Source organism: Bombina bombina, chromosome 8 (genome assembly GCF_027579735.1).
Source record: "Bombina bombina isolate aBomBom1 chromosome 8, aBomBom1.pri, whole genome shotgun sequence".
Lineage (NCBI taxonomy): Eukaryota > Metazoa > Chordata > Amphibia > Anura > Bombinatoridae > Bombina > Bombina bombina.
Window position 1 is genome coordinate 335,132,550 of NC_069506.1, and position 25,936 is coordinate 335,158,485.

The window sequence follows — 25,936 nt, forward strand, 5'->3', positions numbered from 1 at the left end:
TGTGTGCACTACTTGTGCATGTGTCTTTAGACCTATATGGCAGCAGTGTTTGCACTACTTGTGCTTGTGTCTTTAGACCTATATGGCAGCAGTGTTTGCACTACTTGTGCTTGTGTCTTTAGACCTATATGGCAGCAGTGTGTGCACTACTTGTGCATGTGTTTTTAGACCTATATGGCAGCAGAGTTTGCACTACTTGTGCTTGTGTCTTTAGACCTATATGGCAGCAGTGTTTGCACTACTTGTGCTTGTGTCTTTAGACCTATATGGCAGCAGTGTTTGCACTACTTGTTCTTGTGTCTTTAGACCTATATGGCAGCAGTGTTTGCACTAATTGTGCATGTGTCGTTAGACCTATATGGCAGCAGTGTGTGCACTACTTGTGCATGTGTCTTTAGACCTATAGGGCAGCAGTGTTTGCACTACTTGTGCTTGTGTCTTTAGACCTATAGGGCAGCAGTGTTTGCACTACTTGTGCTTGTGTCTTTAGACCTATATGGCAGCAGTGTTTGCACTACTTGTGCTTGGGTCTTTAGACCTATATGGCAGCAGTGTTTGCACTACTTGTGCTTGTGTCTTTAGACCTATATGGCAGCAGTGTTTGCACTACAAAGCAAATTTGATAATTAAAGGGACAGGAAAGTCAAAATGAAACTTAAATGGATTGGATATAGCACAACATTTTAAACAACTTTTCTATTTACTTTAATTATCAAATGTGCTTAGTTATCTTGGTATTCCTTGTTAAAGAGTAATCCTAGGTGAGCTCAGGAGCATGCATGTGTCTTTAGCTATCTGACAGCAGTGTTTGCAACATTGTTTATAGCAATGTTATACATACAGTAGTTGCAGTTGAGAAACAAATTGTTAACAACTTGCTAAAATGGGATATTTTTATATTCAGTGTAAAAAAAGAAGTTCACTTGCCAGGTTGTGGAGTTTTCCAGGTTGTGGAGTTTTATACTTGTCAGTTGTCAGCTTCAGGACTTGTCTACTTTAGTATCCCTAAGCACAAAAATGCTTTTCCTGCTAGTTTCAAATAAAATAGAATCAACATCCTTTTTCATGTAAAAATATTTAATATATTTAATTGCGGGTTGTTCATTTTTTATATGCATGATATAATATTTTACTTTAAAGTTTCTTCAACTATAAATATAATTAAAAACACCCCTTAGTTCTATTTTCATAATTTAGATATTTTGAAAACCTTAATCCTTGTATAAGTTAAGAACATCTAATATATGCATAAATCCAAATGCAATTAGAGTAATGACTTCTATTGCACCAGTATAATATGTGTGAGCTAGATATCGTCAATATAACGTGTCATATTTTCTTCCTAATAACTTAGCAAATTTGTAGAAAGTCAATGTCCAGTTTATTTATGCAAAATATTTAAATGCTTTTTTGGAGGATCAGAGTAACAGCTGAGTATTGTAAAAAATATTATTTAAATCCTATTCAGTTTAGATCCATTGATTGTGTGTAGTTTGTGACCCTTGTGTGCAGCTGCTGTGGACGTGCTCTCTTGGTCTGCATCCTCTGAGATGAAGGCCGTTGTATGTAACTCATCTGTATGTGTGCCTTTTCGTTGTAGGTCCTATGTGTGAGCTTTATAAGTCTCTGAAGTGTCACAACAAGACAGATATAGTTAAACGTCACTGTTGATGCTTAATTCCGGGAGGCTAGCATTTCCCTTCTGAAAATGAATAGTGAACCCCTGACTCTCACCATTTTGTTTCTGCAGTTTTACTGTGGAATGCTCACAACTTGTGTTGGTAGCATTGTTACACCACTGCATGTTGTAGTCTCTTACTGATGAGATGTCTGCACTCTGTGTCTCACAGCTTCTATTGGATTTGTTTCTGGCTCCTTGTCTCTTGTAGCTTCTCTCAGATGTGTTGCTGACCTCCTGTGTCTCACAGCTTCTCTCAGATGTGTTGCTGACCTCCTGTGTCTCGCAGCTTCTCTCAGATGTGTTGCTGACCTCCTGTGCCTCACAGCTTCTCTCAGATGTGTTGCTGACCTCCTGTGTCTCACAGCTTCTCTCAGATGTGTTGCTGACCTCCTGTGTCTCACAGCTTCTATCAGATGTGTTGCTGACCTCCTGTGTCTCACAGCTTCTCTCAGATGTGTCGCTGACCTCCTGTGTCTCACAGCTTCTCTCAGATGTGTTGCTGACCTCCTGTGTCTCACAGCTTCTCTCAGATGTGTTGCTGACCTCCTGTGTCTCACAGCTTCTCTCAGATGTGTTGCTGACCTCCTGTGTCTCACAGCTTCTCTCAGATGTGTTGCTGACCTCCTGTGTCTCACAGCTTCTCTCAGATGTGTTGCTGACCTCCTGTGCCTCACAGATTCTCTCAGATGTGTTGCTGACCTCCTGTGCCTCACAGCTTCTCTCAGATGTGTTGCTGACCTCCTGTGTCTCACAGCTTCTCTCAGATGTGTTGCTGACCTCCTGTGTCTCACAGCTTCTCTCAGATGTGTTGCTCACCTCCTGTGTCTCACAGCTTCTCTCAGATGTGTTGCTGACCTCCTGTGCCTCACAGATTCTCTCAGATGTGTTGCTGACCTCCTGTGTCTCACAGCTTCTCTCGGATGTAATGCTAGATGGTGGGTGTATCTGACTGTTCATGTCCTGCACACTGCTGCTGTTCCTCTCCCACTTCTCGCTGATTCCACTCTGTTGATCGTCAGTCATCACGTGCTGCATTTTTTTTAGATCTGTGAAATAAAAAATGAACATGAACCTATATTTATCTATATACATGTGATTTTATATTATTTATGTGTGTATACTTTTACTGTGTATTTAAAAGACTTCAATCACCCAAAACAACACGTATATCCAGCGTATTTAAGTAAAATAAAATTACAAAAACCTTCCAGTCATCTATAGCCACAAACCTAATTTCAGTCTCTGAATCTACCTGCCTTGCTTTTTTATGTAACATCAGTTTTTATGTACTACTAGAAGGGATCCAATGGTGGTTAGTATCTGTGGCCTTTAGATGGAGAAGACAACCAAGATATGGTATCCCCTTTACTTACAATTCCGCATGAAAGTAATGTACTCGCCTACTCACACACCTACATTTAGAAAGCCCCTATTAATTTCTCTTTGGTTAACAAATATAAATTACTATGTATACATTCCCCAACAGAGTCTCAAAAAAGAGTCTCAAGAAAAGGTTTACAATTAAAAATAACCTGATAGAAGGGTAGCAGGATATAAGTACCAGCACCAATATGACAAAGGATAATAATAACTAAATAAAGGGATTCAGATCAAATGCTTTATTCATCCCTTAAGGATAAATTGTATCCTTTGTCATGTAGGTGCTGATACTTATGTCCTGCTACCCTTCTATCAGGATGTTTTTAATTGTGAGCCTTTTTTTGAAACTCTTTATTGAGACTCTGTTGGGGAATGTAAGGTTAATATATGATTTATGCTAATTATGTTTTATCCCCTCCCTCTAGTTGTGATTGACCCTGGTTTTATTGGTTGGGGTATATGTGTGATGTTCACAGTATTGTTTCAGCTTCAGAAAGGGACAGGAGCCCAGAAACATTGCTCTTTATATAATTGTTATCACCTACATGAGAGTGCAGCCTTTGTTTTGATTTTCGTCACTATGTTTGGAGCTTGGGGATTGCTCTGAAGGCTGACGCCCATTAGACCTATGCTGATACATTCACTTTGGTGTCCATACTTACCTTGTTTTTTACTATATGTTTATAATTAATTGTTTGAATATTGTGTCTTAAATGGAGACAGCCATAGCTATTTATGTTCTCCAAATTGATCCTCTTCGAAATCATATAACAGACTGTTTAGCTATCATCTCTTCCTGGATGACCACCTCAAAAATCATCTATCCAAAGATTCTGCTAACATGCCAACACCTTAAAGGGACTCTGAACCCAAATTTTTTCTTACAGGATTCAGATAGAGCGTGAAATTGTAAGCTTTGTTCTCTTGCTATATTTATTTTAAAAGCAGGAATGTAAATCTTAGCAGCCATCCCATTTTAGGTTCAGAACCATGGATAGTGCTTTCTTATTGGAGGCTTACATTTACCCACCAATAAGCAAGCATGACCCAGGTTCTCAACCAAAAATGGGCCGGCTCCTATGCATCACATTCCTGCTTTTTAAATAAAGATAGTAAGAGAATGAAGAAAAATTGATAATAGGAGTAAATTAGAAAGTTGCTTAAAATATCATGCTCTATCTAAATCATGAAAGAAAAAATTTGGGTTCAGTGTCCCTTTAATTCTCCATCACTGTTAACAAATTAACCATTACACCCCATACCATGTATGCTATATTTGAGAAATACTTGACCCTACCTTCTTCATTAGGCCCTTGCCACATCCACTTTCTCACTAAATCTTACTGCTTCAAATTGCAGAATAATATTGATATACAACCAAGACAATAATCCAGTGACTTTTATATTACATTTTGATTACAGCAACATCCTTCTAAGTGATTAAATTCTCAACAGAATATCCCGACTACACCTGACCTAAATGCTTCCTCCAGGCTTATACACCTTCTTGAGTTTCTGTTTCACTCTGTGTCTATGTTAGCCTCTGCATTCAATGTTATAAGCCTCCCGCATCACATTTAAAACTCTAGCCCTCACCTACAAAGCCCTCACCAGCACTGCCAACCATTGCAACTCTTGACTCATCTCTCTATGAGTTATGGAAGTCTGGAGGTGAAACTTGACAGTACAGAGTTACAACTAGGTTGTCAGTAGGTAGAGTTGTTCTAAGTGGTGTTTAAGTGGTCTCTGGTTTCACATTGCTAAAGCAAATAGTAGCTAAGTTAAGAGCACTACAGCCTCTACAAAAAATAAACTAGCCAAACCCAACAACAAAATGACTAAAACCTGACCAGACCTCTACATTTGATCCTTGTACCAACCAGAACCCTGCAAAGCATCTCTAATTTTCTAGAGTTCAGAACTCCGATTCTAAAACATGCTACACAGGGATTGCTTGATCAGTACAGGAACTCATTTATACCTGTCCCTAATTGGATACAGCAAAGGAGATAAGATAAACAACACCCAAAGCTTTTTAAAGGGGTATGTGTCTGAACTGCAAAAAAAACATGCAAGCACATACACACACACTCGGTTTACGCCGGTTCAATTTGCGCCGTTTCAGAATAACAACCTTTTTTTCAGTCATGTGCACTAATTAAAATGGCCAGTAGGTGGAGCTATCCGCTTGTTTTTCAGTAAAGTTATGCAACTTAATAGGTCTGAAATTGATCTGTTTACACAGAACAGACATTAGCTATCGAGCAGCCACTTCCCTATTATCTTCCTGTCCAGCTGCTTGAGTTGAAGGTGCCTAACTGCTTATTAATCACTGCAGAATGAAATGCATAGAATAGGTGCAGACCCAATATTATCTAACATGCTAACAATGCAGAGAACTGATTGCAGAAAAATGCAAGTAAAAAAATGTTTCTGTTCATTAAACTTAGTTTGATGATGATGCAGTCTGTTGTGTGATTATTTAATTAGGTGATGTTTAGCAAATGTTTTTGTTCATTAAACTTAGTTTGATGATGATACAATCTATATTATTAGGTTTATAATGCTGTTTAGCATTTAAAGTCTTAATTTCAAAGCTTAAAAAAATAATGTATTAGGTGTTAATTATGTCAGTTTTGAGAGGGGCCTGGAACCTAACTCCCTCACTTCCCATTGACTTAAATTATAAACTGGGTTTCAATTTACAACAGTTTCGATTTACAAGCATTCCTCCTGGAATCTAACACTGGCGTAAACTGAGGGCTACCTGTATATATATATATATATATATATGTATGAGAGTCATATTTGTTTAACTGTAAATAACAAAACTAATATTATAAAATACAATTCAGTTTTTACACTTTAGATATACTCACAAGATATAATGAATCGCTTGAGTTTGCTAAAAACGTCATTATTATTACTTGTGCCATCAATATAATACATGAACTTCAGTTCTGGGGGGTATTTGTCTCGACTTAGGTTTCTCATAACAGGGAAAAAACGTCCATCTGAGACTGGTGACTCTGCAAGGGCTTGATGCATCTGATAGTTACACCAAGATTCATCAAGAAAATGTTGCGTTATCAACATTATCCAGCAATGACTGTTCTCCAAACCCCTACACATCTCACTGCTCATGGGGCTTCCGTATTCCATGTTCCGCATGGGCAGAAAGCAACGAAACTTCTCTGACTGAGACTCCAGATATGAAAGCATCTGCAGAGCATATTCAGAATCCTCTGTACTATGGCAGATATAAACATCATATTGTTTTTTCCACCGGATACTTTTCTCTGGCCATACAAGTTCCGGCTCCGCATTTGATAATCTGTTGGTTGGCCTTTCAGGTGTTTTCGGTGGCAGGTTGTTTTTGCTACCTTCACTGCTTGAGTTAGACTTTGGAGAATTGGGCGACTGCGATGAAGATTTATGTCTATCTTTCCGGATTAACCATTTGAAGAAGTCTGTAAAGGAGAAAATACATATCTTCAAATTGAATCCACTCAAAACATCAATTTCAATTCAAGTCATGTTTAGTGCGGCTGTGATATCCATTTAAAGTATTGGGATTGCTAAAGGTATTTCGGCTGTGCTAAACATTCTTTGGTTATTTAGTTTCACCATGGACTTTTAATAGTTTCACCATGGAGTTTTAATACTGCAGTGCCCCCTAATACTAGGTCGGTCCAGCCATATTGATAGCGCACCCAATGCTAGCAATAGCGCTCCACTTGAAATCTAGGCCTTTTTGTACTTTGTGTATTTTATCAATAGTATCTATAAAAACTTAGGTTTCAAGTGGTATGGAAATTCTAGAGGGATTGACATTGTAAATGTGTATTATTTGTATGCTAAGTAGGAGCTTTTGGGATATTTATAACGACTGCAACGCAATAAACAGAAAATGTTATCATTCTAATTATACACACTGTGTTTAATACATCAGCCTTCATATGCTGTAATTTCCTGTAACATAGTTTTGAAGTTACTCATTTAGGGAACACCCTGGTGTTTCTATGTTATTAAAAATTGTTTGGGCGGAAAGGATATTTCAGGTTTGATATTTAGATTTTATGCTTCAACAAACGTGGCTGTCATAATTCAGACCTGTCAAATCAGAGGATTACACTGTCTGGAATCTTTTTTTTCTAAATCTTGTGGTCTGATAAGACTATTTCGAATTTCAAAACACCACGATCTATATATTATGCAAATGTTTGTCATCACTTAATGGGTGGGGCACCTGGAGTTTGTTATATAAAATAGTTATGCAAAATTAAAACACTTAATAATTTTCATAATTTATTTTGTCCCTTTTTAATTTACCTCTGAAAACTGAACAATGTCTACTTCTCAAAACTTGAAATGCACCCTGCTTACTTCTCAAGTTGAAAATCAAACTTTTCTGTCTGAATAAAACCCAATGCACATTATCTTCTGGTATCGTGACCGCGCTAACTTATTCTCCCCATAGACTTTAATGGAGAGCGCAGAAGAAGAAAAAAAACCTAAGACTTATTGCTTGCCTGCCAACCCAACTGGAGTCATTAATATTTCACATTGCAATGTTCTTCACATACAGGAAAATTACATTTTTATTTTAAATACATATTTGCATTTATATCTGAATATACCTATACCTATATATCTAATCCTATAAATATAAAGGTATATTTTACATTATTTTACATTAACATTATCAGATATATATATATATAATAAAATTACATATTGAAAATATTAATAATTATTATAGATAATATAAAAAATATATATTTTATGGATTATTTTAAAAAAAATATTGCACTAACCTGACAACACGTTAGACCTAAATTGTGAAAACCGAAGCAAGTTAAGCATAATTTACATTGCAATGTTCTTCACATAGAATTTTATTTTAATTTCTCTTATTAAATATATGTTTGATAATGTAAAATATATATCTACACCCATATGTCTATACTAATAGACATATAGGTTTAGGTATATATATATATATATAAAATTATTCCTGTATGTGAAGAACATTGGGATGTGAAATATTTACAGTAAAACACATTATGTTTATTATTATAGAATTATTATTTAGACATATATATATATATATATATATATATATATATATATATATATATATTTTATAGCCCTTTGCAGTCAAATACATGGCCATATACCATATACCTTTGAACCCTTAAAAAAGAGACTCATTTGTATCAGATAGTTTATATATATGAGTGTAACAGTTTATTGTAATGTATTTAGGTTGTGTGTGGTGCAACCTTTTTTTTAGCCCTAACCCTTTACATGAGGTCACGCTAATCCAATGCAGGTTAAATTCAATTTACATTTTAACGTTAGTTGTGCGTGCAAATTAATGCTCCTGTAATATTCTTATATTGAGTGCATGCTAGCATTAGTGCGCCACTTGTAATCCAGCCCCTTGTGTTTAATGCCCCTTTAAGTTTCATGATAATCAAAGGAGTTGCATCTATCTTGAAACTGTTTACTTCTCTAGCAACAGAACAAATTTCACTGTCAAGGATATATTGGTATCAGAAAACACCTTCAAAACCTTACAGAGCAAATAACTTAAAACTAAACTACCTCTATAAAACCGTCCACTCTAAAACAAGTTAAAGATAAATAAAAATAAAAACAATACAACTTCATCTGCTTTGAATCAGCGAAACACAACTGTGAGATTAAATCCTTCAAAGGTGCAAGAGGGTCTTCTGCAGGCTGGGCTGACGTATAGTTGAATACTCTGAAACACCCAAGACCAGCCCCTGTAGCAAGCTGTTGTATCCAATGAGACTACTTACCATAACAAACAGAGATTTTAATATTTTACAATCACAAACATTTACATACATTGTTTTACAAGCATGTTATGTGTTGAGGTTGTAAGTATTGTTTTTTTAATGTTATCAGTGGTTAGCAAAATATTCTCTATTGGGCAACTCAAGCCAATATTACTGGCTGGAACACCCTCTTACAAAATTGACTCTAATGAATTTTTTTTATTAGAAACTTTTTAAATTCGTAACAAGACATTTGTCGCTATACAAGACAAATGCCATTTATCTATCAGTGTGTAAAGGAATCAGCAATATTTTACCCTTTGCTGTTTTCAGGGACGGACTAGGAATAAAAAGCAGTCCTGGAAAATTTGGAGACCAGTCCTATTTTTTGTTAAGTCAGTAAAATGCACACTGGGATACTCCAACCAATATTTTTTTCGGAATTATATTTGTTTGTATAAAAAAAAGGGCCAGATTGTTAATAAATAGGCACCCTACAACCCAATTGCATTCAATAATTACCAATTACCACTTTAAATTGTAGCTTTCCAGCCCCAGCTGCTGCAGCCCACCGGGAAATATCCTGGTAAGCCAATACAGCCTGTATGTGTCATTACACTGTAATCTGTGGAGTTCATTTGATGTTTCTTGGGGGTGATGCATGGACTTTTACACCCTAAGTCCACTGCAAGTTTGTAACGCTCAAAATACGGGTTTGATGAGCTAAAAAACATGATTCCTGGAAAGGACAGCATAATCTTATTTTAGGAAGTGACCTTTGCTTCCTGGCAACTTTCTAGGAATTAAAAATAAAATGTGGCTATTTTTGAAGATACAAACTGTTATCTATCTGAATCAGTTTGCTGCAAATCAGATTAAAAAATGTAAGGCTACCCAGTGCGTCAGAAAATCTTTTTTTTTTACAAACGGCTAGATTACGAGTTTTGCGATAGAGGCTATGCGGTGCTAACGAGCAGTTTTTACTCACCGCTCACTTTCCTACATCGCTTATATTACGGGTTTTTACAAACCCGTCGTTAAAAGACAAGAAGTGAGCGATGAGCAAAATTGTGCTCATTACCGCACTTCAATACTATCGCTGCTTAAGTCAGCGGTGAGCTGGTCGTACGTGCTCGTGCATGATTTCCCCATAGGAATCAACGGGGAGAGCCGGCTGAAAAAAAGCCTAACACCTGCAAAAAAGCAGCGTAAAACTCAGTAACGCAGCCCCATTGATTCCTATGGGGAAATAAAATTTATGTTTACACCTAACACCCTAACATGAACCCCGAGTCTAAACACCCCTAATCTTACACTTATTAACCCCTAATCTGCCGCTCCGGACACCGCCGCCACCTACATTATATTTATGAACCCTTAATCTGCTGCCCCCAACATCGCAGACACCTACATTATATTTATTAACCCCTAATCTGCCGCCCCCAATGTCGCCGCCACCTACCTACACTTATTAACCCCTAATCTGCCGCCCCAACGTCGTCGCCACTATAATAAACATATTAACCCCTAAACCGCCACACTCCCGCCTCACAAACATTAGTTAAATATTATTAACCCCTAATCTGCTGTCCCTAACATCGCTGCCACCTACCTACATTTATTAACCCCTAATCTGCTGCCCCCAATGTCGCCGCCACTATACTAAATGTATTAACCCCTAAACCTAAGTCTAACCCTAACCCTAACACCCCCTAACTTAAATATAATTTAAATAAATCTAAAAATAATTACTATAATTAGCTAAATTATTCCTATTTAAAACTAAATACTTACCTAGAAAATAAACCCTAAGCAAGCTACAATATAACTAATAGTTACATTGTATCTAGCTTAGGGTTTATTTTTATTTCACAGGCAAGTTTGTATTTATTTTAACTAGGTAGAATAGTTATTAAATAGTTATTAATTATTTAATAACTACCTAGCTAAAATAAATACAAAAGTATCTGTAAAATAAAACCTAACCTAAGTTACAATAACACCTAATACTACACTATAATTAAATAAACTAAATTAAATACAAATTAAAAAAAAATACAAACAACCCCCGCAACAGTAAAACCCACCACCCACACAACCAACCCCCCAAATAAAATACTATCTAAAAAAACCTAATCTCCCCATTGCCCTGAAAAGGACATTTGGATGGGCATTGCCCTTAAAAGGGCAGTTAGCTCTTTTGCGGCCCAAAGTCCCTAACCTAAAAATAAAACCCACCCAATACACCTTTAAAATTTTTTAACACTAACCCCCTGAAGATCGACTTACTGTTCTGAAGATCCGACATCCATCCTCAAGGAAGCGGCAAAAGTCTTCATCCAACCGGGTCGAAGTCCTCAACGAAGCCAGGAGAAGTCTTCATCCAAGCCGGACGAAGTGGTCCTCCAGATGGGCAGAAGTCTTCATCCAGACGGCATCTTCTATCTTCATCCATCCGACGGGGAGCGGTTCCATCTTCAAGACATACGATGCGGAGCATCTTCTTCATACGACGACTAAAGACGAATGAAGGTACTTTTAATTGAGGTCATCCAAGATGGCGTCCCTTAGATTCCGATTGGCAAATAGAGTTCTATTAGCCAATCGGAATCTAAGGGACGCCATCTTGGATGACATCACTTAAAGGTACCTTCATTCGTCTTTAGTCATCGGATGAAGAGGATGCTCCGTGTCGGATGTCTTGAAGATGGAGCCGCTCCACGTCGGATGGATGAAGATAAAAGATGACGTCTGGATGAAGACTTCTGCCCGTCTGGAGGACCACTTTGCCCGTCTTGGATGAAGACTTCTCCTGGCTTTGTTGAGGACTTCGACCCGGTTGGATGAAGACTTCTGCCGCTTCCTTGAGGATTGATGTCGGATCTTCAGAACAGTAAGTCAATCTTCAGGGGGTTAGTGTTAGGTTTTTTTAAGGGTGTATTGGGTGGGTTTTATTTTTAGGTTAGGGACTTTGGGCCGCAAAAGAGCTAACTGCCCATCCAAATGCCCTTTTCAGGGCAATGGGGAGCTTAGGTTTTTTTAGATAGTATTTTATTAGGGTTTTTTTTGGGGGGGGGGTCTTTTTTATTTTGATAGGGCTATTAGATTAGGTGTAATTAGTTTAAATATCTTGTAATTTGTTTATTATTTTCTGTAATTTAGTGGTTTTTTTTTGGTACTTTAGCTAATTTAATTTAATTTCGGTAATTGTATTTAATTTAGTTAATTTATTTAATTATAGTGTAGTGTGTTAGGTGTTATTGTAACTTAGGTTAGGTTTTATTTTACAGGTACTTTTGTATTTATTTTAGCTAGGTAGTTATTAAATAGTTAATAACTATTTAATAACTATTCTACCTAGTTAAAATAAATACAAACTTGCCTGTAAAATAAAAATAAACCCTAAGATAGCTACAATGTAACTATAAGTTATATTGTGGCTAGCTTAGGGTTTATTTTATAGGTAAGTATTTAGTTTTAAATAGGAATAATTTAGCTAATTATAGTAATTTTATTTAGATTTATTTAAATTATATTTAAGTTAGGGGGTGTTAGGGTTAGACTTAGGTTTAGGGGTTAATACATTTAGTATAGAGGCGGCGACGTTGGGGGCGGCAGATTAGGGGTTAATAAATATAGGTAGGTGGCGGCGATGTTAGGGACTGCAGTTTAGGGGTTAATAATATTTAACTAATGTTTGCAAGGCGGGAGTGCAGCGGTTTAGGGGTTAATATGTTTATTATAGTGGTGGCGATGTTGGGGGCATCAGATTAGGGGTTAAAAAGTGTAGGTAGGTTGCGGCAACATTGGGGGCGGCAGATTAGGGGTTAATAAATATAATGTAGGTGTCGGTGATGTTGGGGGCAGCAGATTAGGGGTTCATAAATATAATGTAGGTGGCGACGATGTCCGAAGCGGCAGATTAGGGGTTAATAATTTTATTATGGTATTTGAGATGCAGGAGGGCCTCGGTTTTGGGGTTAATAGGTAGTTTATGGGTGTTAGTGTACTTTTTAGCACTTTAGTTATGAGTTTTATGCTACAGCGTTGTACCATAAAACTCATAACTACTGACGTTTAAATGCGTTAGGGATCTTGGAGGTAGAGGGTGTACCGCTCACTTTTTGGCCTCCCAGGACAGACTCATAATACCGGCGCTATGGAAGTCCCATGAAAAAAGACTTTACGAAGTTTACGTAAGTCGTTTTGCGGTAAGGCCAAAGAAGTGTGCAGTGACCCTAAACATTCAAGACTCGTAATAGCAGCGGGCGTAAAAAAGCAGCGTTAGGACCTGTTAACGCTGCTTTTTTACCTTAACGCACAACTCGTAATCTAGCCGAAAGTTTGTAATTAAAATGTTAAATTGTACGTAACAACAAAAAATACTATTACTATTTATTTTTCCCTCTTTTTCCTGTAATTTAATTCTAAAAATTGTAGGTTTTCTTATTCAGAAAACTTTAAGTGCACAGCCTACCATGCTATATATTGCCTTCGGCAGATTTGATAAGATACTACAAAGCAATGCAAGTCTTCTCTACTGTGGTAACAAGTTCAGGTTACCAATCAGCACCTATCAAAGCAATGCCATGGCTGCCATTGCTGAAGCTGGATTGGCCTGGATTGCTGGATCACCCCCTGATAGACCTTCCCCCAATGACTATTAGCTGCTCCCATATTTGAGTGTTCACTTGTGAGGAACAAGTTTTGTGAGTGATAATGAAGTGATGGTGGCTGTTCATGAGTTACTGGGCATTGTAGAACAAACACTTTTTTTGCAAGGCATAAAAATATTGCAACATTATTTTCAGTAGAATATTAAGCTGTAAGGGCGTTCTGTTGAAAAATAAAAACATTTCATAGGTCTAAAAAGTTTTATTGCTATGACACGATTAGGATTTATTGATCTATCATTGTATATATATATGCTTTTATTTATTTTGCACACTTTTTCTGTAATTTAAGTCTGCAAGTTGTGATTTTCCCACTTCTGAGAATTGGGAGTGCACACAACAGACTTCACAACTCTAACCCTGTTACATATTTGTTATATTTGGTCTCCATAGAGATGATAAGATGAAGAACTGCAAAACAATGCAAGTTCTGTTCTGTGGCTAGCCTTGTATAGTCCAGTAACAAATCCAGATTAACTCTACTAAATAAGGCTAATGGTGGGGACAGTTTGGCCATTGAAAACCAAATACAGTAAAAAAAAAAGCGTTAATGCACTAAAAAATGTCACTCTCACCTAGTATGTTAATCTATTACATAGCTGAATAAAAATCTTGTAATTATTTTAAGTTAATATTTTTTTAATAAATATACGGCTAGATTACGAGTTGTGCGTTAGGGTAAAAAAGCAGCATTAAGAGGTCCTAACGCTGCTATTTTACGCCCGCTGCTATTACGAGTCTTGAAGGTTTAGGGTCACCGCACACTTCTTTGGCCTTACCGCAAACCGACTTACGTAAACTTGGTAAAGTCTTTTTTCTATGGGACATCCATAGCGCTGGGATTACGAGTCTGTCCTGGGAGGCCAAAAAGTGAGCGGTACACCTTACCCCATCAAGAGTCCTAACGCATTTAAAACTCAGTAGTTATGAGTTTTATGGTACAGCGCTGTAACATAAAACTCATAACTAAAGTGCTAAAAAGTACACTAACACCCATAAACTATCTATTAACCCCTAAACCAAGGCCCCCCCACATTGCAAAAACTATAATATAAATTTTAACCTCTAATCTGTCGCTCCAGACACCGCCCCACCTACATTATACTTATGAACCCCTAATCTGCTGCCCCCAACATCGCCGACACCTACATTATATTTATTAACCACTAATCTGCCACCCCCGACACTGCCGACACCTACATTATAATTATTAACCCCTAATCTGCCGCCCTCAACGTCGCCGCCATTATATTAAAGTTATTATCCCCTAAACCTAAGTCTAACCCTAACACCCCCTAACTTAAATATAATTACAATAAATCTAAATAAATACTGCTATCATTAACTAAATTATTCCTATTTAAAACTAAATACTTACCTATAAAATAAACCCTAAGCTTGCTACAATATAACTAATAGTTACATTGTAGCTAGCTTAGGATTTATTTATTTTCGTTTACAGGCAAGTTTGTATTTATTTTAACTAGGTAGAATAGTTATTAAATAGTTATTAACTATTTAATAACTACCTAGTTAAAATAAAGACAAATTTACCTGTAAAATAAAACCTAACCTAAATTACACTAACATCTAACACTACACTATAATTAAATAAATTAACTAAATTAAATACAATTACCTAAATTAAATTAAATTAGCTAAAGTACAAAACCCCCCCACTAAATTACAGAAAATAATAAACAAATTACAGATATTTAAACTAATTACACCTAATCTAATAGCCCTATTAAGATAAAAAAGCCCCCCCCCAAAATAAAAAAACCCTAGCCTAGCCAAACAACCCCCCAACAGTTAAACCCACCACCCACACAACCAACCCCCCAAATAAAAATCCTATCTAAAAAAACCTAAGCTCCCCATTGCCCTGAAAAGGGCATTTGGATGGACATTGCCCTTAAAAGGGCAGTTAGCTCTATTGCAGCCCAAAGTCCCTAAACTAAAAATAAAACCCACCCAATACACCCTTAAAAAACCTAACACTAGCCCCCTGAAGATCGACTTACTGGGAGAAGTCTTCATCCAAGCCAGGCCAAAGACCTCAACGAAGCCGGGAGAAGTCTTCATCCAAGCCGGGCGAAGGGGTCCTCCAGATGGGCAGAAGTCTTCATCCAGATGGCATCTTCTATCTTCATCCATCCGGCACAGAGCAGGTCCATCTTCAAGACATCCGACGCGGAGCATCCTCTTCATCCGACGACTAAAGCTGAATGAAGGTACCTTTAAGTGACGTCATCCAAGATGGCGTCCCTTAGATTCCGATTGACTGATAGAATTCTATCAGCCAATCGGAATTAAGGTAGAAAAAAATCCTATTGGCTGATGCAATCAGCCAATAGGATTGAGCTTGCATTCTATTGGCTGATTGGAACAGCCAATAGAATGCAAGCTCAATCCTATTGGCTGATTGGACCATCTTGGATGACGTCACTTAAAGGTACCTTCATTCAGTTTTAGTCGTTGGATGAAGAGGATGCTCCGCATCGGATGTCTTGAAGATGGACCCACTCCGCGATGGATGAAGATAGAAGATGCTGTCTGGATGAAGACTTCTGCCCATCTGGAGGACCACTTTGCCTGGCTTGGATGAAGACTTCTCCCGGCTTCGTTGAGGACTTCGGCCCAGCTTGGATGAAGACTTCTCCCAGTTAGTCGATCTTCAGGGGTTTAGTGGGTTTTTTAAGGGTGTATTGGGCTGGTTTTATTTTTAGGTTAGGGACTTTGGGCTACAATAGAGCTAACTGCCCTTTTAAGGGCAATGCCAATCCAAATGCCCTTTTCAGGGCCTTGGGGAGCTTAGTTTTTTTTAGATAGGATTTTTATTTTGGGGGTTGGTTGTGTGGGTGGTGGGTTTTACTGTTGGGGTGGTTGTTTGTATTTTTTTTACAGGTAAAAGAGCTGATTACTTTGGGGCAATGCCCCGCAAAAGGCCCTTTTAAGGGCTATTGGTAGTTTAGTTTAGGCTAGGGTTTTTTTTAAAAATTTTTTTTATTTTAATAGGGCTATTAGATTAAGTGTAATTAGTTTAAATATCTGTAATTTGTTTATTATTTTCTGTAATTTAGTGTTTGTTTTTTTGTACTTTAGGTAATTTAATTTAATTTAGGTAATTGCATTTCATTTAGTTAATTTATTTAATTATTGTGTAGTGTTAGGTGTTAGTGTAACTTAGGTTAGGTTTTATTTTACAGGTCAATTTGTATTTATTTTAGCTAGGTAGTTATTAAATAGTTAATAACTATTTAATAACTATTCTACCTAGTTAAAATAAATACAAACTTGCCTGTAAAATAATAATAAACCCTAAGCTAGCTACAATGTAACTATTAGTTATATTGTAGCTAGCTTGGGGTTTATTTTACAGGTAAGTATTTAGTTTTAAACAGGAATAATTTAGTTAATCATAGTAATATTTATTTAGATTTCTTGTAATTATATTTAAGTTAGGGGGTGTTAGGGTTATGGTTAGACTTAGGTTTAGGGGTTAATAACTTTAGTATAGTGGCGGCGATATTGGGGGCGGCACATTAGGGGTTAATAAATAGTATGTAGGTGTCGGTGATGTTGGGGGCAGCAGATTCGGGGTTAACAAATAGTATGTAGGTGTCGGCGATGTTGGAGACAGCAGATTAGGGGTTAATAAATGTAGGTAGGTGGCAGCGGTGTACGGAGCGGCAGATTAGGGGTTAATAATTATAATGTAGGTGTCGGCGATGTCGGGGACGGCAGATTAGGGGTTAATAAGTGTAAGATTAGGGGTGTTTAGACTCGGGTTCATGTTAGGGTGATAGGTGTAAACATAACTTTTATTTCCCCATAGGAATCAATGGGGCTGCGTTACTGAGTTTTACGCTGCTTTTTTGCAGGTGTTAGACTTTTTCTCAGCCAGCTCTCCCCGTTGATTCTTATGGGAAAAACTTGCACGAGCACATATGACCAGCTCACCGCTGACTTAAGCAGCGCTGGTATTGGAGTGCGGTAAGGAGCACAATTTTGCTGAACGCTCACCTCTTGTCTTTTAACGACGGGTTTGTAAAAACTTGTAATACCAGCGCTGCAGGTAAGTGAGCGGTGAGGGAAAATTGCTCGTTAGCACCGCACAGCCTCTAACGCAAAACTCGTAATCTGGGCCATTGATATCAATTTTTAACACAGTCCTATACTTTTGTCTTTAAAGGGACACAAACCCCCCCAAAAATATTTCACAATTCAGATAGAACAGCAATTTTAACCCCTTAGTGACCAGAGCACTTTTCCATTTGTTGACCTTTGGGACCAAGGCTATTTTTACATTTCTGCGGTGTTTGTGTTTAGCTGTAATTTTCCTCTTACTCATTTACTGTACCCACACATATTATATACCGTTTTTCTCGCCATTAAATGGAATTTCTAAAGATACCATTATTTTTATCATATCTTATAATTTACTATTAAAAAAATTATAAAATATGAGGAAAAAATGAAAAAAAAACAATTTTTTCAAACTTTGACCCCCAAAATCTGTTGCACATCTACAACCACCCAAAAACACCCATGCTAAATAGTTTCAAAATTTTGTCCTGAGTTTAGAAATACCCACTGTTTACATGTTCTTTGCTTTTTTTGCAAGTTATAGGGCACTAAATAAAAGTAGCACTTTGCTATTTCCAAACCACTTTTTTTCAAAATTAGCGCTAGTTACATTGGGACACTGATATCTGTCAGGAATCCCTGAATATCCTTTAACATGTATATATTTTTTTTTAGAAGACATCCCAAAGTATTGATCTAGGCCCATTTTGGTAAATGCCAGTGCGCACCACACCTGTATTATGCACAGCAGTGAAGGGGTTAATTAGGGAGCATGTAGGGAGCTTGTAGGGTTAATTTTAGCTTTAGTGTAGTGTAGTAAACAACCCCAAGTATTGATCTAGGCCGATTTTGGTATATTTCATGCCACCATTTCACCGCCAAATGCGATCAAATTAAAAAAAACTTTAAATATTTCACAATTTTAGGTTTCTCACTGAAATTATTTACAAACAGCTTGTGCAATTATGGCACAAATTGTTGTAAATGCTTCTCTGGGATCCCCTTTGTTCAGAAATAGCAGACATATATGGCTTTGGCGTTGCTTTTTGGTAGTTAGAAGGTCGCTAAATGCCGCTGCGCATCACACGTATATTATGTCTAGCAGTGAAGGAGTTAATTAGGTAGCTTGTAGGGAGCTTGCAGGGTTAATTTTAGCTTTAGTGTAGAGATCAGCCTCCCACCTGACACATCCCACCCCCTGATCCCTCCCAAACAGCTCCCTTCCCTCCCCCACCCCACAATTGTCCCCGCCATCTTAGGTACTGGCAGAAAGTCTGCCAGTACTAAAATAAAAGTTTTTTGGGGGGTTTTAGGTTTAAAAAAAAAAAAAAAAATTCTTCTGCTGTGTAGGACCCCCCTTAGCCCCCAACCTCCCTGATCCCCCCCAAACAGCTCTTTAACACCCCCCCCCCTCTGCCTTTATTGTGCACCATATTGGGTACTGGCAGCTGCCTGCCAGTACCCAGTTTGAAAAATAATAATGTATTTAAATTTTTTTATTTTATTAAATATTTTTGTAGTGTAGCTGCCCCCCCCTCAACATCCAACCCCCCACCCTCTCCCAGATGCCTTGATTTGAAAATCCCACCCTCCCCAGTCCTCTCTCCCACCCTCCAGATCTACAGCATATTGATGCTGTTTGCATTGATCCCACGTGCACGCGCGTGCACGGCTCTCGTGCCCGCGCACCCGCACAAGATCCCTCCTCCACCAATAACTGCCCACCCGCCTCCCTGGATGAGCTCCCACCCACCAACGGTAACGGCTATCGATAGCCGATGCAGAGAGGGCCACAGAGTGGCTCTCTCTGCATCGGATGGCTAAAAACTGTTATTGCAGGATGCCTCAATATTGAGGCATCACTGCAATAACATGAAAGCAGCTGGAAGCTATCAGGATCGCTTCCACTGCTTTCAAAGACCAACAACGTATGGGGTACGTCCTTGGTCATTAACTGCATTTTTTTGCAGGACGTACCCCATACGTCGTTGGCCGTTAAGGGGTTAAACGACTTTCTAATTTACTTCTATTATCAAACTTTTTAAATCTCTTGGTGTCTTTTGTTGAAAAGCAGGGAGATAAGCTCAGGAGCGTGCACGAGTCTAGAGCACTATATGGCAGCAGTTTATCTATTTGACAAAGCACTAGATAGCAGCACTATTTCCTGGCATGTAGTGCTCTAGATGCTCCTAGGCATCTCTTCTACAAAAGTTAGTTTTATTTTAATTTCACAGGTAAGTTTTTATTCATTTAAAGATAGGGATATTGTAATTTAACGTTAGGGGGTGATAGGTTTAGGGGTTCATAGTTTAATTTATTAGTGGCGATGTGGGGGAGCTGGCGGTTTAGGGGTTAATAGGTTTATTTAGTAGTGGCGATGTGGGGGGCTGGCAGTTTAGGGGTTAATAGGTTTAGTTAGTAGTGGCGATGTGGGGGGCTGGCAGTTTAGGGGTTAATAGGTTTATTTAGTAGTGGCGATGTGGGGGGCTGGCAGTTTAGGGGTTAATAGGTTTAGTTAGTAGTGGCGATGTGGGGGGCTGGCAGTTTAGGGGTTAATAGGTTTATTTAGTAGTGGCGATGTGGGGGGCTGGCAGTTTAGGGGTTAATAGGTTTAGTTAGTAGTAACCTTTCCTAATACCAGTTCCTCTCCTCCATTGCTATCCCCTGAACCCCCTTAGCATGTAAGCCTTAGAGTCCAGCTGTTTGTAGATCACCTTCTTCTTAAGTGCTGACTACAACAGTGCAACTCTTGGCAGGGCCCTCTACCCATTTGTTCCCTATAATTGTTTTGTTGTACTCTCTCTTTGTTTATAGCGCTACGGAATCTGTTGGCGCTCTACAAATAACCGATAATAATAATAATAGTAGTGGCAGGGTCCGGGAGCGGCGGAATAAGGGTTAATAACTTTATTATAGTGGCGGGGATGTGGGCGGGTGGCAAATTAGGGCTTAATAAGTTTTAAATAGTGTTTGCGATGCGGGGGGGGGGTTGGCGGTTTAGGGGTTAATAAGTAGTTTATGGGTATTAGTGTACTTTGTAACAGTTTAGTTATGTTTTGTAAAACATTTTTGTTACACAAAATCCATAACTACTGCTCTCAGATGGCAGGATATGAATCTTGTCGGTATAGGTTGTAACGCAAGCATTTTAGCCTCACTGCACAACCTGTAAATCCGGCGCTATGGAAATCCCACGCAAAATCTTAATTTTTTTTGAGTGCCGGATTGACGTTGTGTTACAGGCTAAAATGCTTGCGGTATAACTATACCGACAAGACTCGTAATGGCTGCGTTACTGTTTTTACGCTGAAATTGCCATTTTTTCAGCGTTAAAACCGTAACACACAACTCGTAATCTAGGTGATTGCTTGCTATAGGCAATATTACAGCAGATCATTTTTTTGCAATCAACATGTTGGTGAGTTTTTAAACAAAACAATATTTGTCTATATATTTGCTTTAGCTTTCCCCCTTTGAAATGTACAATTAAAAATAAATAAAAACATAGTTTTAGTATAGTGGTCTATTAATATTGTTCATACACACAATTCCTTTTTAATAGCACAAACATAACATGTATTTGCCCTGTTGATACTTACGAGACATTCCTCTTCTTTTGTCACTATAACCTTGTCCCATGACAAAAACCAGCCTGCGTGAAAAGACAAAAGGTGCGCTTGTTAATTATGTATAATTAAAAAGATGTAACAAGATGTAGGATATTGACAGATTATATATAGCGCCATTTAGAAAATGGTGGGATATGTATTTTGTCTCGCAACTCTCTCTGATTTACTATCTCTAATAGGCAGATCATATATAAATGCCAAGCTTTACACAAATTAGATATGTAAGTTTAAAGAGCCATGATAGTCTATAAATTATTAGCGCATGTCATTGTAAGACTAGAGACCCTGAACCTGTGTATGATTAATCTCTACAAATGGATTAAACACATAGTAGAAGTACCACTTGAGCCCTGCAGAGCACTACTGGTTCTGAGTGAAACTGCTACTGATCCAGTAAGCAACACTAGTTACACAGCAGGGTTGTGAAACTAGCGCTGCTGATTGGGTCGGCATCAGTTTCAGCTCAGGACCAGCAGTGCTTTGCGGGTTACGAGCGGCACTTCTACCATGTGTTTAATTTCTTTGCAGGGTTAAACACCTAGGCATCTATTTATCAAGCCGTCAACTTACCTGCATTCGTCGGCACCAATACGCTCGCCTAAGATCGCCTAACATCTCTGCCACGGACCTGAATAAGCTCTCCAAAATTATCAAAAAAGCTGTCAAAAAGCTGCGCACCAAGTACGGTGCGATGAGCAGCGGACTGTTGTTAACTAACAGTCATCGATCTCGCTGCTCTTCGGCTTTTTTTACAGCTTTCTTGGTACCCTGTCACTAAACACCCACACTATACTATACTGTGTACCCTCAATACCACCACTCCCGGAGCCCACCACAACTCTAATAAATATATTAACCCCTAAACCGCCGCTCCCGGACCCCGTGCAACTCTAATAAATGTATTAACCCCTAAACCGCCGCTCCCGGACCCCGCCACAACTCTAATAAATGTATTAACCCCTAAACCGCCGCACCCGGACCCCGCCGCAACTAAATACAATTATTAACCCCTAAATTGCCGCTCCCGGACCCCGCCACAACTAGATACAATTATTAACCCCTAAACCGCCGCTCCCGGAGCCCACCGCCACCTACATTATACTTATTAACCCCTAATCTGCCGCCCCTACACCGCCACCACCTACATTATATTTATTAACCCCTAATCTTCCCCCTAATCTCCCCCCCTACACCGCCGCCACCTACCTACATTTATTAACCCCTAATCTGCCGCCCCCAACGTCGCCGCCACTATATTAAATTTATTAACCACTAAATCTAAGCCTAACCCTAACACCCCCTAATTTAAATATAATTTAAATAAATCTAAATAAATATTACTATCATTAAATAAATTATTCCTATTTAAAACTAAATACCTATAAAATAAACCCTAAACTACCTACAATATAACTAATAGTTACATTGTAGGTAGCTTAGGGTTTATTTTTATTTTACAGGCAACTTTGTATTTATTTTAACTAGGTACAATAGTTATTAAATAGTTATTAACTATTTAATAACTTCCTAGTTAAAATAAATACAAATATACCTGTAAAATAAAACCTAAGTTACAATTAACACTACACTATAATTAAACAAATTCCCTAAATTAAATACAATTAATTACAATTAAAAAAATTATCTAAACTACAAAAAACAAACAAACACTAAATTACAGAAAATAATAAAATAATTACAAGATTTTTAAACTAATTACACCTAATCTAATCCCCCTAACAAAAAAAGCCCCCCAAAATAAAAAAGCCCTACCCTAAATTACAAATAGCCCTTAAAAGGGCCTTTCGTAAACACTATAATATAAATTTTAACCCCTAATCTGCCGCTCCAGACACCGCCCCACCTACATTATACTTATGAACCCCTAATCTGCTGCCCCCAACATCTACATTATATTTATTAACCCCTAATCTGCCAACCCGACACTGCCAACACCTACATTATAATTATTAACCCCTAATCTGCCGCCCCCAACGTCGCCACCACTATATTAAAGTTATTAACCCCTAAACCTGTCTAACCCTAACACCCCCTAATTTAAATATAATTACAATAAATCTAAATAAATATTACTATCATTAACTAAATTATTCCTATTTAAAACTAAATACTTACCTATAAAATAAACCCTAAGCTAGCTACAATATAACTAATAGTTACATTGTAGCTATTTTACGATTTATTTATTTTTTGTTTAAAGGCAAGTTTGTATTTATTTTAACTAGGTAGAATAGTTATTAAATAGTTATTAACTATTTAATAACTACCTAGTTAAAATAAAGACAAATTTACCTGTAAAATAAAACCTAACCTAAATTACACTAACACCTAACACTACACTATAATTAAATAAATTAACTAAATTTAATACAATTACCTAAATTAAATTAGCTAAAGTACAAAAAAACACTAAATTACAGAAAATAATAAACAAATTACAGATATTTAAACTAATTACACCTAATCTAATAGCCCTATTAAAATAAAAAAGCCCCCCAAAATAAAAAAAACCCTAGCCTAAACTAAACTACCAATAGCCCTTAAAAGGGCCTTTTGCGGGGCATTGCCCCAAAGTAATCAGCTTTTACCTGAAAAAAAAAATTACAACCCCCCCCAACATTAAAACCCACCACCCACACAACCAACCCTACTCTAAAACCCACCCAATCCCCCCTTAAAAAAAACTAACACTAACCCCTACCTTGAGAAGTCTTCACCCAACTGGGCCAAAGTCCTCAACGAATCCAGCAGAAGTGGTCCTCCAGACGGGCAGAAGTCTTCATCCAAGCCAGGCAGAAGAGGTCCTCCAGACGGGCAGAAGTCTTCATCCAGGCGTTATCTTCTATCTTCATCCATCCGGCGCGGAGCGGCTCCATCTTCAAGACATCCGACGCGGAGCATCCTCTTATTTCGACAGCGACTGAAGAATGAAGGTTCCTTTAAGTGACGTCATCCAAGATGGCATCCCTTCAATTCCAATTGGTTGATAGAATTCTATCAGCCAATCGGAATTAAGGTAGGAAAAATCCTATTGGCTGATTCAATCAGCAAATAGGATTGAGCTTGCATTCTATTGTAATTGTAATTAATTGTAGTTAGTTTAGGGAATTTATTTAATTGTAGTGTAGTGTTAGGTGTTAGTGTAACTTAGGTTAGGTTTTATTTTACAGGTATATTTGTATTTATTTTAACTAGGAAGTTATTAAATAGTTAATAACTATTTAATAACTATTCTACCTAGTTAAAATAAATACAAAGTTGCCTGTAAAATAAAAAATAAACCCTAAGATAGCTACAATGTAACTATTAGTATTTAGTATTTAGTTTTAAATAGGAATAATTTATTTAATGATAGTAATATTTATTTAGATTTATTTAAATTATATTTAAGTTAGGGGGTGTTAGGGTTAGGGTTAGACTTAGGTTTAGGGGTTAATAAATTTAATATAGTGGCGGCGACGTTGGGGGCGGCAGATTAGGGGTTAATAAATGTAGATAGGTGGCGGTGTAGATTATGGGTTAATAAGTATATTGTAGGTGGCGGTGGGCTCTGGGAGCGGCGGTTTAGTGGTTAAACACTTTATTTAGTTGCAGCGGGGTCTGTGAGTGGCGGTTTAGGGGTTAATAAGTTTATTAGAGTGGCGGTGGGCTCCAGGAGTGGAGGTTTAGGGGTTAATAAGTACAATGTAGCTGGCGGTGGTGTAGGGGACGGCAGATTAGGGGTTTTTAGACTCAGGGACATGTTAGGGTGTTAGGTGTAAACGTTCCCATAGGAATCAATGGGATATCGGGCAGCAGCGAACATTAGCTTTCGCTGCTTTTAGACTCCCATTGATTCCTATGACACCCACCGCCTCCAGGGCGGTGGATTGAAAACCAGGTATGCGGGGCCGGAATAGTGCAGAGCATACCTGGTAGACTTTTGATAACTAGCAAAAGTAGTCAGATTGTGCCGAACTTGCGTTCAGAACATCTGTAGGGACGTAAGCATCGATCTGTGTCGGACTGAGTCCAGCGGATCGTATGTTACGTCACTAAATTCTACTTTTGCCAGTCTGTAGGGTTTGATAACTACGGTGAATCAGGCTCGCCACAAATACGCTGCGGAATTCCAGCGTATTTGCGGTTGATGGCTTGATAAATAGATGCCATAGCATTACAGGGCCACTAGTCTTAAAATGACAAGCTATAAAAAATTAGATCTTGTCATTTTTCAACTGTAATGGCTCTTTAAAGTGATGGGAAACGTTCCCCTTTGTATAATTAGATCCGGAATGGAAACAATATTTTAGAGGGAGTTTAATTCATTAGTTGTAATAAAGATGCACTGTAACTTACTTTTTAGTCTAGCCGTACTATTCTAACATCTAAAAGATTGTTTCCATTCCTGATCTAATTACCATCACTTTAACCCCTTAATGACCAGCAATGTACCCTGTACGTCGCTGGTCTTTGAACAGGGGTCAAGTCCTACAAAAAAAAGTGTGGGAACTCACCAAGACTTCCACCCTCGCTCACAATTAATATTGTTTTATTTATATTTATATGTACACTGTTTTTATGTATATAATCTGTAGACTTTGGTTAATGAAAGCAATTTAAGCCAATGAAGGGTTGAATGGTTGCCTTTGGGCCTGAGAATCCTCTGCTGTCACA

General features: G+C 37.9%; 1 protein-coding gene across 1 annotated transcript in view; it reads right to left on the minus strand.

Moving 5' to 3' along the window:
• Positions 1 to 1,058: 1,058 nt before the first annotated feature.
• The window catches only part of TIRAP (TIR domain containing adaptor protein), a 54,154-nt gene continuing 29,276 nt past the window's right edge, over positions 1,059 to 25,936 (minus strand). The window contains exons 2-4 of the mRNA XM_053691569.1: positions 21,230 to 21,282; positions 5,941 to 6,531; positions 1,059 to 2,727 (exon numbers count right to left, since the gene is read on the minus strand). Of these exons, the coding sequence (XP_053547544.1) occupies positions 1,655 to 2,727; positions 5,941 to 6,531; positions 21,230 to 21,269 (1,704 nt within the window). The 5' untranslated portion in view covers positions 21,270 to 21,282 and the 3' untranslated portion in view covers positions 1,059 to 1,654. The remainder of the gene's footprint in view (positions 2,728 to 5,940; positions 6,532 to 21,229; positions 21,283 to 25,936) is intronic.